This window comes from Chinchilla lanigera, unplaced genomic scaffold (genome assembly GCF_000276665.1).
Source record: "Chinchilla lanigera isolate Chin_1 unplaced genomic scaffold, ChiLan1.0 scaffold00004, whole genome shotgun sequence".
Lineage (NCBI taxonomy): Eukaryota > Metazoa > Chordata > Mammalia > Rodentia > Chinchillidae > Chinchilla > Chinchilla lanigera.
The window spans coordinates 43214492-43230922 of record NW_004955405.1 but is presented as its reverse complement, the minus strand read 5'-3'; the positions used below and the strand labels follow the sequence as shown (position 1 = coordinate 43230922).

The following is a 16431-nucleotide window of genomic DNA, read 5'->3' as shown; positions in this document are numbered from 1 at the left end:
CTGCCTCAGCCTCCTGGGATCACATGTTCACCACACCTGGCTGAGCTCTCCCATTTTTGTACTCAGTGCAGAGTGGTACCAGCGCAGGCCCTGGATCTTTCTCCTTTTCTCTTTGCCAGTTAGATTCCAGCAGATGAACCTTGTTGGTCCAAAGGGACACAAGTTCCACAGCTCACAAGTCCCTCGAGATGGAGAAGACCATCCATGAGGGGTGAAGTCGGCCAGGCAGCTGGACGGAGTCAGTCCTGCATGGACACAGGGCAGGCGCTGCCATGGGGAAGCTTGGACCGGGAGGTAAGTGAGTCAGCTTCCATGCTGCGACCTGAGATAAGCGACTCACAGGGCGGAAGGGCCCCTCTCACCGTGGTCTCTGTCCGGGTCACTCGCCCCTGTGCTTTGGGCTGTGCTGGGGACACAGAGAAGGAAGCTGCTCACCACACAGCTGCCAAGAAGCAGAGCGTGCGGGGCCTGGCTCCCATTCCCCTTCCAGGCCTCTCCCAGTGACTCACGTCCCCTACCAGGACCCTTCTGGTGGCGCCATCGCCTGGGGACCGAGCCTTTAGCCTGGGGGACACTCAGTGCCCAAGCAGGGTCTGGCGGGGAGGCTGGGGGCACCAGGGCACATGCAGTGGAAAAGCTGACGCAGGCAGCATTCCAGACCCTCTGTCCCCCAGCTTCTGTGACCCTTCCAGGTCGGGCTCTGAAATCCCTTGGCAAGAAGGCCAGGTGTCTGGACCCACAGGGAGCCACAGCCCCCACCCTGCCCTGCTCCACACAGACTTGCATCTGGGGTCAGACCAGCCCTTGGTCCACAGAGCTGGGCTGCCACCTAGACTGCCACAGAGAGGAGCGCAGAAGAGGGCCTTGGGGACTGCTGCCGTCTCCTGGTCTGGGGTGGCTTATGGGGGGCTCTGCCCAAGGAAGCAGCACAGAATGCCAACATCGGCCTGGATTGGACGTCTTCCTCTTTCTCTACCGAGTTCCTAGTCCCAGGATGGCCCTCCACAGCTTTTTCCCTAGGGCTGGTGGGGACCCTGATGCTGACTTGCAGAGGAGCACAGAGCTGTTGGGGCTGAAGGTGCATCCGGCGAGGACAGCCCAGGCCAGAGCCATGGCTCGGGTCACAGGGGCTCTGACGTACCGGTGGGTGAGTGCAGGGCCGGGCACCCAGGAGTGTGTGGGGACAACAGTGCCCTGCAGGGAGGTGATCTTTCCTACCCACACGGCCAACCGCTGGTGTCCCTCGAAGGGCAGGAGCGAGAGCGTGGAGTGGGAGAGCTGGTGGCCAAACCTGTCCCGGACCCAGGGGCCCAAGCTGTGACGAGGCTGGGTCTGGTGGCATCAGCAGCACAGGTCTGGCCTCTCAGGGGTTCAGGAAATGCTGTAGAGGTGAAAGTTGTTGATTACATGGTGCTTGAGCTGCAGGTATACTGGGTGAGGGCTGCAAATCAGGCCCCAGGCTGGCCGCCCTGGGTGTAAACCCCGCTCTGCCCGGTCCTGACAAGCAGGACCCTGGACAAGTTCCTTGCCCTCTTTGAACTGTCCTGCACATCCACAAGGGGTGGGACATCCACACCGGGCTGGGACCTTGTGGTTCCAATGGGGCTTCTCAGAACACAGAAGTCGGGCAACTGTCACGGGGTGAGAGGCACAGGACGCAGAGGATGTACTGCAAGGGTAACAGAGCGCTTGTGAGGCAGGAGACACAAAACCAAGTGAAAGTTCCCAGGGCATAAGTCAGGATGTTTGAGTGCCCATAACTATTGCTGTGGATGCAGTCGGACCTCAGGACCTTTGCACTGCTCTCTGCTTAACACAGCCCTCAGAGCCCATGTTGTCTCATGGAGCTCTATGAATATTTATCAAATAAATTTAAGTCATATTTGAAAATTAAGTCTAAAGGCTGAACTACATTAGTTTAACTGACAAATGTACCCCCTCTTCCAGTCCAAAATTCCTTTTGCTCTTCTGCTGTGCTGTTCTACTTTTCTCTAGATCATTAATCATAAACTGGCACGCTACTTTTATGATTCATTTATTGTCTTTCTGCTGATCACCCCCTTCCCACTAGCATTGTGGCCCAAGAGAGGCAGACTACCCTGTACCCTCATGCTGCAGAGGTCCCCTGGGATCCACTCCCCAAATGCAAGGCCATGTGACCTCAGAGAGGACAACATCCATGTCCTGGTCACTTTCTCCTTGCTGGACGCAATACCTGTCACCCACAAGTTAAGAAGGCAAGTTTTGTTGTAGCTCACAGATGCAGAAGTTTCAGACCACAGCCAGCCGGCTCCAGGATGGACAGCACGGCAGAGGGCATCGCAGGGAAGGAACAGGCCACAGCAGGGCAGGCAGCAGGCAGCATGACTCCCTTCTTTCCCTTTTTAATTCCATCCTCTACTTGCTGCCTCCGGGTTTTATGAAGAACGCTTGGGAAGTTTACCCCCAGCCGGGCAGCCGGTGCTGGTGGCCACCGGGCCCAGGTGTGACCAGGCTTTTGCTGGTTCCACCACAGCTCTACACTGAAACCTTCCCTGTTCCCTTCCCCGCCATCTTCTGGCCGTTGTAATCAGACTCAGGACATCTTGCAACGTTTCTTTTACCCTGTCTTTTCCTCACTCTGCTCATAAGAAACTCCTACTGAACCTTCAAAATCCTGCTCGGGCCTCGTGTCTGTCACATGGCCCCTGATGGATTAATCATCCCCTCCCAACGCAGTGTATGATCTGCGGCACGCCTGGCCCCTGGCCGAGTGCTGTCCGTCCACGCCCATCTCGTCCTCACAGAGACCTTTGAGAGCATCAAGTCTGGTGCTGTTTTCAAATCCCTATTTCACAGATGAGAAGAACAAAGTCCTAGGAACTTTTTGCACTTCCCGGGTCACACACAGCTAGCACCGCAGTCAGGCGCCACTTCCAGGGTCCAGGCACTGCTGAGCAGAGGCTCCTCAGCCTCGGACACAGCCTGCTCACCATCCATGGGCCCCATCCAGCTGGCACAGGGTGCCCCTGCACTTTCCTCAAGGCCCAGAATGAGGATTTGGGACACCACCTTCCGAGACGCTGAGGACCGACAGGGCTGAGGGACTTGCCCAGCAGAGGCCCTGCAGGGCGGACCGGTGGACATTCCTCCTCCTGCCACTAGATGGCAGAAGGGCTCACCGTTGGCCTGGGAAAGGTCACCTTGGGCTTTGGACCCTGGGACACAGTGCTGGAAGTCAGGGAAACAGCACTTACTGGCCGCTCTTTGAAGATGAGACAGTGGACCCAAAAAGAAGCCACTCTGGAGCCACATGGCCTGAGCTCCTGGCTTGGGCCTAGTGTTTCCTGGCTGTGTGACTTTAGTAGATTGCTCACCCTCTTTGCCCTCTGCTTCCTCAGGTGTAAGGTGGGCCTGCTTGGGAGCTAGGAGACAGGCAGGGCCTGCGGATGCCCTGGGGACTTAGCAGGTAGAGCGGGGTATCTGCCTGCATTTTGTCCACCTGGTTGTATTTCTACAGTGCACATGAGCTGTATGGGTGCTCGGGTCTCACTCTGGCATTTCCTGTGTGCGTAAAGCACGTGATCATCCGCCTTCCCAGCCCTCTTGTCCCCTTCTGGCTCCCCTGCCCCTTCTCTGATAGTCTCTCTTCTACATTTACATTGTCTCTCTTTTTTTCTTTCTTTTTAAAATTCTCTTTCAAGATTCCTCACATGAGAAAAAACACAAGAGGCTGAGCATGGTGGCGCATGCCTGTAATCCCAGCACTAGGGGAACAGAGGCAGGAAAATCGCTGTGAGTTTGAGGCCAGCCTGGGCTACATAGTAGCCTGAACTATACAGTGAGACCCTGTCTCAAAAAAAAAAAAAAAAAAAAAAAAAACAAGAAAAAGAAAAAACACATCTGACTTTCTGAGCTTGGGTTATCTCACTCACTGTGGCACTATCACGGTGGTATGGCACTCACATCCCTCCTGCTGACTGACACCACTTCATCCTTCTTTCTGTCTCAGTAGTGCTCAACTGTGTGTAGATATCACATTTCTTTATCTGCTCATCTGCTGACGGCACCTAGGCTGTTTCCACAGCTTAGACGCAGTAAACAGAGGTCTGCAGGGCTCTGCATGGTGTCTGTGCCTTCTGCACTGGATCAGCTCCGTTCTGCACCAAGCTGGGCCTGTCACCCAGCAGCGTCTGCCTAGACACGGCCACACGGGGCATCCGAGCCCAAGTTTATCCCTTGCCCACCTTCAAGGCTGAGGACAACAAGGTGAGGGTAACTAACATGGTCCTGAAGCTCTCAGGGACGCAGCAGCAGTTTCTATAGCATTCCCCAAGCGAGGCCCAGGGGTCTCCAGCCACTTTCCCAAACCCACAGCCCCTTGGACTCCAGGACAGCAGGGCCTCAAAGATGCTCCCCAACCCCAAGAAGGCAGTCATCTCCTGGAAACCCAAGCCCTCAACCCATCAGGACGCATCCAGGACCCTCACAAGTCCAGCCTTGAGGTGGCCGCCAGCCAGGTCGTGGCTTGAGCAGGACCATCTCTGCTGCCAGCTGCATGAACCCCAGCCCTTGCCCCCTGCCCTTTTCTGCAAAACCCCAAAGCTCCTGTGTCCCAGAAGACAGGCATGGAGCCTCTCCATCTGTCCCCCAGCTCTGCCGCGCTGATGAAAGCGCCGTCCCACCCGTCCACTGCTGCCTGCTCAATGGGCAACAGGGGCAGGTGGCCAGGCCTGCTCTGCTGGGGCCTTTGCCCCCAAACCCCAGTAGCAGGAAGCACAGGGCCCGGTGTGGAGAAGTACGGTGGGCCCTGGCATCCATTCTCCTGCCTCTGCAGAGACCATAGGTTCATGGGGAAAAGCTCTGGACTGGCTGCACCCCAAAGAAAAAGCCAGGAACACCATGTGGGTTACAGCTATTCCTGCCAGGGGGTTCAAGGTGACAGCAGAAGGTGGGGTGCAGGATCCCCACAGAAAGCCCTGGGGGCAAGGGGGAAACAGGATGGAAAGGCCACAGCTGCTGCATGAGGACCATGTCCTGCCAGCCCTCCCTGGTAAGACACCCACCCAGACCTGTGGGGACCACAGGGTCCTGGGCAGAATACCACTTCTCAAGTCCCACAACCACAAAATGCCTCTCCTCTCTCCCGCCCAGCCTCAAGGATGCTGAGAGGATGTGGGCCAGAAGACCTGGTCAGTGTGATTGATGGTCACGTCAGGGGTCAGAGGCACAGCCATAGGGTGGGCTCGGGGGGCTCCTCAGCCAGCGTGGGGTCATGTCAGGCCTTGCTGACCAACTCCAGGCCTCCAGCAGAAGTGGAGCCCTGCCCAGGCTCCCCAGGGCCAGCTCCAGAAGGAGGGTCCCCTCAGGGGTTCCTGGTTTTCGGAGTCAAAGTGTCTACTTTCTCTGCACATTTTGGCCCCTGCAAGCGCCCTGAGAAAAGCTCTCCCAGACTTGCCAAGGGCATCGTTGGTCACAGAGCCTAGGGCTCCCATCCTGTAAGAGTACAGCCCAGGGCTCCAGGCTGGCTGGCACAGGAGGCCTTGTGGGGGCTCCCTCGTGTGCAGTGGCAGAGGCGAGAGGCAATGCGCCCCTGCAGCGGCTCAGCTCCTGCCTGGCCTCCCAGTGGAGCCAGAGTCCCATGAATGTTCAGGCCACCAGGAAAAGTCTTGGATGAGGCTCAGCTTCCCTTGCACAAGAGACCTGGCGGGCCCACGTGCAGAGGGAGTATAGCAGGAAGGTGCATTTCCAATCGGTATACATAAGAAACCTTAAATGACTGGGTGGTGAGCTCACTGATCTTAGGAGTATTCAAGCAGGTGCCACAGAGTTAGAGAGCAGGACACCTGCTCGGAACTGGATGAGATACAACAGCCAGCCTTGTAGCCTCAGGGCCCCGGGTGCCACAGAGCAGACCTTGCCATCTCCAGCATTCCATGACTCGGGAGCCCAGAACCCGTGCTGCTGGTATGGTGACAGCTGAAGGGAGGCTTTGGCACTGCAGAATTTTCCCCTGGATCTGAGGACCCAGGATGCGAAGGTCTGAGGCTGAGTCTGCTTGCTCAGAGCTGGGGACTCAAAGCACTCTGGGAAACGAGGAGACGGGGCCTGTTGGTATTAACTGTGGTGACAGGTCCCGAGAACGAGGTGCCCGCAGACGAAAAAGTAAAAGAGATAAGAAAAACTGGAGAGGCAGAAGTCTGGGATCAGAGGGCTTACAGCCTCTGGGACTGCAGCCCCAATCACTCATCTCAATCACCTTTTATTCAAACCAAGCATATGCCTCAGACCAACAGGAGAAATTCATCATCCCTTTCCATTTCTGCCTCTCGGCTGATGGTAACCATCCTCGGGCGAGCCTCCCACACCCCGCACCACATGCACTCAGCACGGCTGGGGCTCAGAAGCCGACCATCGGTAATCTACCCACCAGCAATCACAGTCCTTCCCCACAGGGGCTGTGCTAACCACACACCTGTGGATGTGAGCCTGCAGGGCCAGGGCAAACATGGCGTTCCAGGCAGCCGTCTGCTGCCTCCCTGCCCAGCAGTGAAGCGTCAGACAGTGACAGCGGCTCCTCTGGTGTGGGACAGCGGCAACTCCCGTTAGCTCAACTGGAAACTCTGACAGGCTCATCAGCTTCAAGGATTAATGGGGCCCCTGCCGAGCTACTGCCCCTGGAGAAGCCACACACTGTGTCCCCAGTGCCAGCCATCACAGAGGCAGAGACAGAGCCCCAAGCCGCGGATCCTGGCAGGGGCATCAAGGTTGTGACCCAGCCAGCCTGGGCTGCGGCTGTGGCCCCAGGAGCAGGGCTGACTGCCAGGCCGCCTCTCTCCACAGACACTGGCCTGGACCAGGCTCTCGGTGCAGACTAAAGGACAGAGTGGGGGCCAGCCATGCTGGTCTGCCTCCTGGATGTCCAGAGGGGTGGCCTGGCCCTGCAGGCCCCCTGGCCTCTTGGGAATCTGCTCGTGTGGGACTCATGGAGAGGTCAGCTGCAGGTCACAGGGGAATGCTGCTCATGGGCACCCTACAAGGACCGAGCAGGTGGAGACCTAAGCCCGGGGCCCGGCGCTGGCCAGAATGTGACTCTTCCTGCCACCTCCACGTGCCTGCCGCAACTCCGCATTGCAGTGTGGCAACTCGTCCCATGCTGGCCCTGGAGGTGGGCTTGGGGAGAACCATGGGGTCCCCAAATGTGACCCCTCAGCAGGGGCTGGGCCGTGCAGTCTTGGACAGCTGGACACTTCCTGATCCCTTCAGAGCCTCAGTTGTCAACAAGACAGCTCATGTTACGGAGTCTTAGGACAAGCCCTGGCCCTGCTCCCAAGAGACCAGGCTCAGCCACCTGCCCCTGTCACCCATCGAGCAGGCGGCAGTGGACGGGTGGGACGGCGCTTTCATCAGCGCGGCAGAGCTGGGGGACAGATGGAGAAGCTCCATGCCTGTCTTCTGGGACACAGGAGCTTTGGGGTTTTGCAGAAAAGGGCAGGGGGCAAGGGCTGGGGTTCATGCAGCTGGCAGCAGAGGTGGTCCTGCTCAAGCCACGGTCTGGCTGGCGGCCACCTCAAGGCTGGACTTGTGAGGGTCCTGGATGCGTCCTGATGGGCTGAGGGCTTGGGTTCTCAGGAGATGACTGCCTTCTTGGGGTTGGGGAGCATCTTTGAGGCCCTGCTGTCCTGGAGTCCAAGGGGCTGTGGGTTTGGGACAATGGCTGGCAACTCCTGGGCATCACTCCAGCTATTTGGAACAGGGTGCTGTAAAAACTGGCAAGTGAATGCTCCTATGAGCCCTGACTTAGTCTTGAAGGGAGCTGAGGTGGGGTGGGTATGTTTGGGACTAAGAACCACACATTATCAGTTTCTAGCAGACGATCCTCAAGTGATTAACAGTGTGCAGAGCCAAGCAGGGATCTGACCCAGAGTGTGAGGCGATAAAGGGACAGATGTAAAATGATGGTAGAGATGCCAGCTCCATCCTGCTGTTCTCCTGGGACTGAAGGCCCTGCTCTGGGTCCCAGTTACGCTCACAGGGGAGCTGGCAAGGCCTTGATGAGCTGTAGACCCTGAGCAGGTGGAAGGAAGGGTCTGCGAACCCCTTTACCCCAGCACCAACTGCACTGCATCATACATTTATTCCTCTTACTCGTCTCCACAAGATGCTGTGGTTTTATTTGTTTTGTTATCCTCAGCATGTCGCCGTGTTTGTGGTATGGATGGGTGGGTGGATGGTGAATGGTGGACAGATGAGTGATAGGTGGATGATGGGCCAGTAGGAGGAAGGGAGAGAGGGAGAGCAAAGGGATGCGTATGGACAGATACATGAGCAGATGCTGAATGTACGTCAGATGGACAGGCAAATGGGTGAAGGAGATGGGCGGGTGGGTGACTGGGTGGTGGAGGAAGCAAGGAAAGGAAGGGTGAGAGAGCATGAGCATGGGGAGCTGACTTGATGATGGGTGGGTAATGCGAGAGTGCGAGAGTGGGGAGATGGACGGATGGGGAGATGGGCAAATGTTCATTCTAATTTTATGAAACTTGGTAAAGGGCACTTGGAGAGACCCACAGACATACAAACGAATCAAACAGAACCCCTGTCTCACGGAGACCAAATGAAGGTTGGAGAGCAGGATTTGGGGCCCAAATTCCTCCTGGTCAGCCACTATGTGACCATGGCACACTTCCTCAGCTCCCCCAGTTGGAGGGGGGCAACGCCAAGATCCGTCTCCTCAGGCTGCTGGGGTTAAATGAGTCACCTCACGTAAGCTATTGGCCAAGAGCCCAGGCAGGCAAAGGCTGGGAGCGCTGGCCGTGGTTCACGCAGGAGCCGGCATGGAAACATGGCACAAGGCAGTGGCAAGCAGCACAGCAGGAGCGACTGTGACAGAGGGCGAGCCAGGCGCCACTCTCCTGAGGGAATCTGGGAGCAAGGTCACAGAGCCAGGGCTCTGAGGGGCTGGAGGCAGCCTGGGTTCGCTCAGCACCAGCCCAGACTGCTGTGGGCACTAGGGAACCGGACAGGGTAGGCAGGAGGCTGCGGCCGCCCTCCTGGGGCCAGCAGAGCGCCTGTGCCCGGGAGAGTCCACCCCAGGTCCTCCCAGGCGGGCAACGTTCAGGGAGGGTTGGGTTTCAGGCACTGGCAGGGTCTGGGCGGTGCCCTTTCTGCCCGCGTCCTATGCCCCCACCCCGTGGCCCAAGCTGTCCTGCTCCTCCACAATGGCACCTGCCCCAAAATAGCACCCATGTGAGGGCACAGATTAGACCCCAAGGAAGAGGCAGGAGGGGGAGCACGGCATCAAGTGACCACGTCAGGACCAGCAGGTATAAAGCCCAGTCCAGCGGCCTCCACCCCAGCTTCCCCAACACCACAGCCTGCACTCACCTCGGCTCTCGGACACCATGGGGCTCAGCGACGGGGAGTGGCAGCTGGTGCTGAATGTCTGGGGCAAGGTGGAAGGGGACCTCGGCGGCCATGGGCAGGAGGTCCTCATCAGGTAAAGGAGCTGTGTCCCCTCACCGCCCTCAGACCCCAGGTGTTGGGCTGCCAGGTGGGAAGCTCGCCAGGTGAACCAACAGGCAGTTGCGGGGAGGCTGCCACCTCCACTTGTTCCCTCTCGCCTCTATGTCCAGCAAAGGAGAAGGGTCCATCCGGGCGACCACCACTGGAGGAAGCTCGGGGGTCCAAGGCGGGTGCCTGTCCCCCACCAGGAGGAGTCCTAGAATTACAGTCAGCACTATGCAGGCATTGTCCAGCCACCTTACTTACTGGACAAGGACAAAGGGGCCAGAGGGAAAGGGTGTCCCCAGAGCCATGGGCCTGCTAAGGTCCATAAAATCTCAAGGCTAAGATGTGGCCCTCAAGGTGGGACAGATCCAGCTCTGGAGTTGGCTCTGCCACCCAGCAGAGTGTGACCTCTGGGAAGAAGGCCACCTCTCTGAGCCTTGACGTCCTCCTCTGTATGGAGGGGACTCCTGTGACCTGCGTCAGAGGAGCGAGGGTGAAGACCAACACCCAGGGGCCCAGAGTGGTTGCCAAGTTCCAGTGAGCTCCTGAAATGTTAGTGACTATCGAATGATGCCACCTCCACATGCCCTGCAGTCAGAGAAGCAGGGCCAGTTAGTGCCCCTGAATGGAGCACCCAGGGACGTGGTCTCCACCCCGCCCTCCTGCTGTGGTCAGAAGCAGATTCTGAATTCCCAGCTCAGTGACGGGCCTGTGGCTGGTGCAAGACCCTGCTGTCCCCCACCACCCTCTCCATGGTGATGGTGACATCACCCTCTCCTGGTTCTTCCTGCTATCCTAGCTGGATCTGCCTGCCTCAGGGAAGCAGTGAGTCCCTGTGGCCACAGAAGTGGGTGTCCTTGAGGCCCCTGTAGGAGCCAGGGCAAGTTGCCCCCACGCACAGATGACTCATCATCTCCCTGGACCCTGTCATGGGGAACATGGCAGGGAGGAGCCAGGCAGGCCTGCGTGTGTTCCATTGACCCCCTGGCACCTTGAGGTGTACTCTGTCCTCCACCCATTTCTGGCTGCAGGGCTGCACCAGGCCCCATCTCACTGGACAAAACCCAAACCCTAATTTTGCATCAGCCCTGAGCCACCAGCTCCCTGTGTGACCCTGGGCGCTTCATGCCCTCCTCCCTAGACCTGGGCCTCTGGGTGGAGTGGGAGGACCCTGGGTCCCCCTCCTTCTTTGCCCATGGAGGGGGTAGGACAGTAGGGACAGGAAGGACACAGAGTGCAGAGTGGGCACCTTGCAGGTGATGGGACACCAGCCCCAGGCAGTTCCCTGAAGGACCCCCAGGCGGGCGGCCATCATGGGTGTCTCCTGCCTTGCAGGTGAGGACGTGAGGCCCAGGGGGTGCTGCACTGTTGCATGTCGGGTGGCAGAATGTGGGCCCACATCCCTGCTCCTTGCCCATCAAGCGTGGGGTACAGTGTGGTGGCTGCTCTGGTGAGCCTGGCAAGGTCACCTCTACCAGCCCTGACTGTCACAGAGAGGGAGGACTTACATGACACAGGCCTCACTCCAAGGGTGTGGTCACAGAGCTAGGAAGGCTGAGGCAGGACACACCCAGGTCATTTCCAATTTTTATCGGAGCCAAGGCTCCTGGGACTGTGATGTTTAGAAGCCACTGGTGGTGGCCACGACTTCCCCTACTCCAGGAAGGAGATGACGGAGAGTCCCATCAGCCACAGTCGGCTCCTAGAGAGGGTGTTGGCGGTGAAGAAGGCAGGGATGAGCAGGAGGAGGCAGTAGACACATGGAACACACTGTGTGCAGGTTGAGTCCTCCTTCCTTCCTCTCGATGTCACCGTTGTCACTGCCCTGAACAGAGAGGTTGAGGGACTGGCCCAAAGTCACACAGCTGCAGTGGGACAACAGCACTCCACATACACGGCTGCCCACTGCACTCGGGGTCTCTGGTTCCTGCAGCACCTGAAGGGTGTTCAGCTGTGGGCAGAGTCCTCGGGCCCCACCTTGGTGTCCAGCTGGGCCTCGGTGCAGGGCATGCTGGGCTGGCCTTGCTCACTGACGTCCCTGAGACCCATCTGGTGCACTGGGCCGGCAGAAGCAGACTGGGGCGAACTTGGAAGAGTCAGGGCCTCCGCACCTGCAGGCTGCAGCTCCCAGCTCCCTGCCCCCTCCCAGGGCTGTGCCAGGGACAAGGGCAGGGTGACCTCCCTGGACACACCAGCCCGATGCTGTGCTGTGGGGAGTCCATGTCCAGGCTGTGAGCACAGGGGGCCGATGTCCTCCAGACCGAGGCACTCTGTTTGTGTCTGGTGACCCCAGGGGGCCCCGAACAGCCGAGGCCCAAGACCCTGGTCCCGTCATCGGCCCCTCCCACCTGTCCCCTCCAGTCCTGACCTTGGCCCCGCCTGTGGTCTTGCACCTGTCAGCGGGGACTCAGGGATCATTGTCACCGGATAATAATAGTCAGGCGCCAGGGGCCCTGGAGGGGAGGTGGCAGGGACACTGGCAGTGACGCAGGCAGCTTGGCTGGGATCCCAGAGTTGTGGCAGGGACAGGCCGGGCCAGGGGACTCGGACCCCAGCCTGTGGGCCCCTGCAGGAGCAGCACATCTGTGGCCACTCGACCACTTGTGTTTGTGTCACCTGAGTGTGCAACAGTGATGGACCTGAGAGGTCACTAATGGGACGGAGGCTGGGGTCCGATCCGATGCGGTCCAATCCGATTGGCCCTTGGACTCCTGCCCATTTCCTGCCCTCTCCAGGCTTTTCCTGTGAGCTGACGTGTGTCGGCATGCTCGGCACCTGTGTGGGCCTGAGTTACAGAGCCTGCTGTTAACACAGAGCGTGTGGTTCATGTGTGTGGCCAGGACGTCGGGCAGGGAGCCCTGGGCACTTAGGCCAGGGTCTGAGCGTTTGAGAACTGTGTGGGGTGACAGTGTCTCTGCAGGGCGAGTGCTGTGTGTGGGGAGGGGCAGATCTGCCTGTTCCCACGGCCCTCTGCCCCTGGGTCCCTCACGCCCCACTGCCGGCTCCTCCACACATGCCCCGGCACCAAGGGCTCCACTGCACCCACCGGGCCCCTCTCCTGAAACTCCTAAGTCTGTGGGCCTTGTGGAGTCAGCTGCCACCCAGCCAGTGTTCCCAACTAGGGCTCCCCCCAAATCCAGAAGCCACCCCATGCCTGGAGGCAGCCACCCAGGTCTCGGGCACAGCCTTCTGGCCACTCCCAGTGCTGGCAGGAGCAGTGCCCAGCTGCCACAGGGACCCCAGCAGGAAGCTGCCCTGTGGCCCTGGCAGGATAGCACCTCATCCCAGCCTGGCCCTGCACCTGGCTGGGGACAGCGTCACGCCCTGCACAGTAGGGATGCCATGAGGGGCTCGAACAGGGACATGGGTGAAGCCAGTGCAGGTCCTCTCCCCTCCATAGCCCCAGCACAGGTGAGGCAGGTGCCGCATGAGCGCCCTCTGTGTCCTGCCCCTCGCAACAGCAGGAAGAGGAGGGTTGGGGATGCTGGGGAGGACCTGGTGAGCCTCGTGTCTCGTGCCCGCCCCTGCTACAGCCTGCCCACCTCCCTCCCCATGTCGGTGCCCTGGAGGAAGAGGAGGCACAGAAAGGGACAGCGGGTGACCACAGTCACAGCCTGCCAGGGGCAGCAGGGTAGCACGGCCCGCCTCCTGTACCCTCTGACCAATCCCGTCTGTGCTGCAGGCTCTTTAAGGGCCACCCTGAGACACTGGAGAAGTTCGACAAGTTCAAGCACCTGAAGACAGAGGACGAGATGCGGGCCAGCGAGGACCTGAAGAAGCACGGGACCACCGTGCTCACCGCGCTGGGCGGCATCCTCAAGAAGAAGGGGCAGCACGCGGCTGAGCTCGCGCCCCTGGCCCAGTCACACGCCACCAAGCACAAGATCCCGGTCAAGTACCTGGAGGTAGACAGGGCACAGTGCTCTCCTCCCTGCCTTGGTTTTCCTATCCGTGCTGGCCCCAGGTCCAGCTCACCCTGCCTGGGCCTCAGCAGCCCACGGGGAGGCTGGGGCACTGCCCTTGACACTGTCTGCCCAGATGTATGGGGGAAAGCGAGGCGGGGTGAGGAGGCAGGTCAGCGTGGGGAGCTGTGACACACAGGACTCCCGTGGAGAAGCAGGTGTGGGGAGGCACAGCAGGCTGCATGGTGCCCTCAGACGCTGGGGTAGAGATGAGGGACACACAGGGCTCAAGGGACAGCTGGTGGATGGCAGGCACCTGCCCACAGACACCCCGAGGTTGGGAACCATGTCCCCGTGTTCCTTCCCTCTCACATGGAAGAGCAGCAGTGGGGTCCAAGCCCAGGGTCCAGTCACCAGGCCCATGGGCTCTCTGTGTGCAGCCTCAGAGCTGCCTCATGGCCCAGGGTAGCTGCAAGAGCTCTAGCCACCTCAGCACTGTTCCAAACAGGAAGTGGGAGAGAGAGGGGAAGTCTCCCTTCTGACTCCTTGGAGGGGTCTGTCTAATGATTTTTGTATGCATTGCATTGGTCTATGTCTATGAGGCCGTGTGTGGATGGAAGTGGAGAAACACAGAGCTCTCATCCAAGTATTCTGGTGTTTCACACCAAGGAGGAAAGAGAATGTAGATGGGGCAGGCAGACACTTGCAGTCTCTGCCTCATTTTCTGGCTGGAAATGGGTCTATGACGGGTACAGCAGCTGTTAGGGTGGCAGCGTCAGACCCCACTGCCTAATCCACAGCCTGGGGTCCCCACTGCTCCCGCCCCCTGCCCTGCCCTGCCCTCCACACCCTGAAACCCTGCTCTCAGTTGCGTCCCTGGGCCCCAGGGTGGTGCCCTTCCCACCGAGTCCCCATCACGGTGCCTGCTGGGCTGGACAGCCCATCATCTCTTCCCCAGCCACGTGCCAGGCGTACTCAGCAAGTTGGGCAGAGCTGCCTCAGTGGGTCTGACCGAGCACAGGGCGGGCACTGTGCCTTTGGGGACCTGACACCCGGGCGAGGTGTTCCATAGCCTCCAAATCCCGTGGCCGGATGTCCCTCTCAGGACTAGGACAGAGGCCTGGATGAGGTGGCTGAGTGGTTCCCCAGCCACCTGGAGGGTGGGCTCTGCTGCAGACACAGGGCCAGCAGGTGGGGCGCCCAGCAGGTCCTCGAGCCCTGTGGGCCGGTGACACTGCGTACGGGGACAGCAGTACCTGCCCTGGGCCCCAAGTTGGTTGGGGGCATCTGTGACCTTCACGGTGAAGGCCAGCTTGCCCAGGGTGAATGTCAGGGGTTAACCCTCTCCGAGCTGTCCCCACCCTCTCCACCTGTGTCGCTCACCCCTGGAACACAGACAAGGAGAAATCCGCCCAGACTCAGACTCCACCCCTGGTGCTGGTTGCTGCTGGTCCACTGTCTCCAGGCACGGGCCCAGTCCTGCCACCACCTGCTACGCAGCCTCGTCCGGCACGTGGTGGCCACCACCGTAAAATGTCACCACTCGGTGCACAGCCAGGTGGTGGCTTGGACCCATCTCTGTCCACAGCTGGGCAACAGCATTTGCGTCCCCAGCACAGCCCAGGTGCAGACACACAGGCACAGGGGAGCAAGGCCTTGGCCGAAAACCCTTTCCTCTCCCTCCCTCCCTCCCTCCCGTCCTGCAGTTCATCTCGGAGGCCATTGTCCAGGTCCTGCAGAGCAAGCACCCTGGGGATTTCGGTGCAGATGCGCAGGGTGCCATGAGCAAAGCGCTGGAGCTGTTCCGGAACGACATTGCTGCCAAGTACAAGGAGCTGGGCTTCCAGGGCTGAGCTGCCCTGGGCCGGGAGCCGCTTGCTTGGGGAGGTGGCAGGGTGCGACAGACCCTGTCGCCCCAACCCTCTGCCCCAATGCTGCCCCTGCTGCTCCACCCAGCTGTCCCCGCCTAAGCCACCCAGCTCCTCGCACCTTCCAGCTGCACCTCTGCCCCGAATCCTGGCCATTCCCCTCGCAATCAGCGTCCTCCCGCCCTGTGCCTGCCTGAGGAACACGCTTGCGCCGCGGCTAGTGTGGGGTGACTCATGGTTTCAATAAAGGACTCTGCAGCTTCCCGGTGTCCGCCTGCATTGGAACAGGGATGTGCCCCCCACCCCACCAGGAAGACACAGGCAGCGGGCACCGGGGTGGCAAAGGGGCCTCATGGCAGGAAGATGACAGGACCTTTGGGCCGCATCTCCGTGGCAGGCATGGCAGGGCCCAGGGATGGGCGTGGGGTCATGATGGCCCGGGGCCAGGTGCACAGGGCCGTGGGACCCAGGGGAGAGGGACGGGTGGGATGACAGGGTCATTGTGGTCACCACAAAGCTAGCAACATGAGAAGGTCACCAGCTGGCAGATGTCACAACTAGGACTCAAGCCACAACCCAGAAGGCGGCTGAGCTCTGGCAGGGACACCAGCCAGGCAGTCTTGGTGGCCAGCCTGGGCCTCCTGGCCCCAGGGAAAAGATAGGCATGGGGCCTCATCACCAGCAATGGCCTGGAAGCCACCTTGTGCCCAGGGGCAGAGATGGCCAGGAGCCTGTGCAGACCCAGGGCCTTGGTAGGCGTTGACGGCTGGCAGTGGCCAGGGCAGGGAGGGCCTGGGGTCTGGCAGGCCAGATGCCACCTCCACTTGGGGCCACCGCTGGGAGGCTGAGTCAGGTGCGGGGGCCGTGTGGCCTTGTGCCTGCTCTGCAGGTCACACAGCCATCCCACTAGGGACTTGGGCCATGCTCCGTGGGGTCTGAGCCACCGGCCCTGCCCGGCAGCCCCAGCCTGGAGCGACTGTGTCCTGGCCCTGAATCCACTCACAGGAGGGTCACAGGGAAGAAGCGGTTGTATAGTCTATTCTACATTCATTCAGCTAACACGCATCCTGCATGACAGGGCCAAGAAACGGCTCTGTCTCCATCTGTGCTGCAGCCGAGCTTCTGCTCTGCATCCTTCCTCTTGGCTTATTTCAGGCCCTCTCTGTCCCAGCCGG

General features: G+C 59.8%; 1 protein-coding gene across 1 annotated transcript; it reads left to right on the top strand.

The window, feature by feature from the left end:
* The first annotated feature begins 9316 nt into the window (after positions 1 to 9316).
* On the top strand, positions 9317 to 15519 carry Mb (myoglobin). Its single transcript, XM_005374668.1, has 3 exons — positions 9317 to 9475; positions 13169 to 13391; positions 15095 to 15519. The coding sequence occupies exons 1-3, from the start codon at positions 9381 to 9383 to the stop codon at positions 15239 to 15241; spliced, it is 465 nt and encodes a 154-aa protein (XP_005374725.1). The 5' UTR covers positions 9317 to 9380; the 3' UTR covers positions 15242 to 15519.
* Positions 15520 to 16431: the final 912 nt, after the last annotated feature.

Coding starts and splice junctions, on each gene's coding strand:
- Mb (XM_005374668.1), top strand. CDS start 9,381: ATGGGGCTCAGCGACGGGGAGTGGCAGCTGGTGCTGAATGTCTGGGGC. Junction 9,476..13,168: donor GGGCAGGAGGTCCTCATCAG/GTAAAGGAGCTG, acceptor TCTGTGCTGCAG/GCTCTTTAAGGGCCACCCTG. Junction 13,392..15,094: donor TCCCGGTCAAGTACCTGGAG/GTAGACAGGGCA, acceptor CCCGTCCTGCAG/TTCATCTCGGAGGCCATTGT.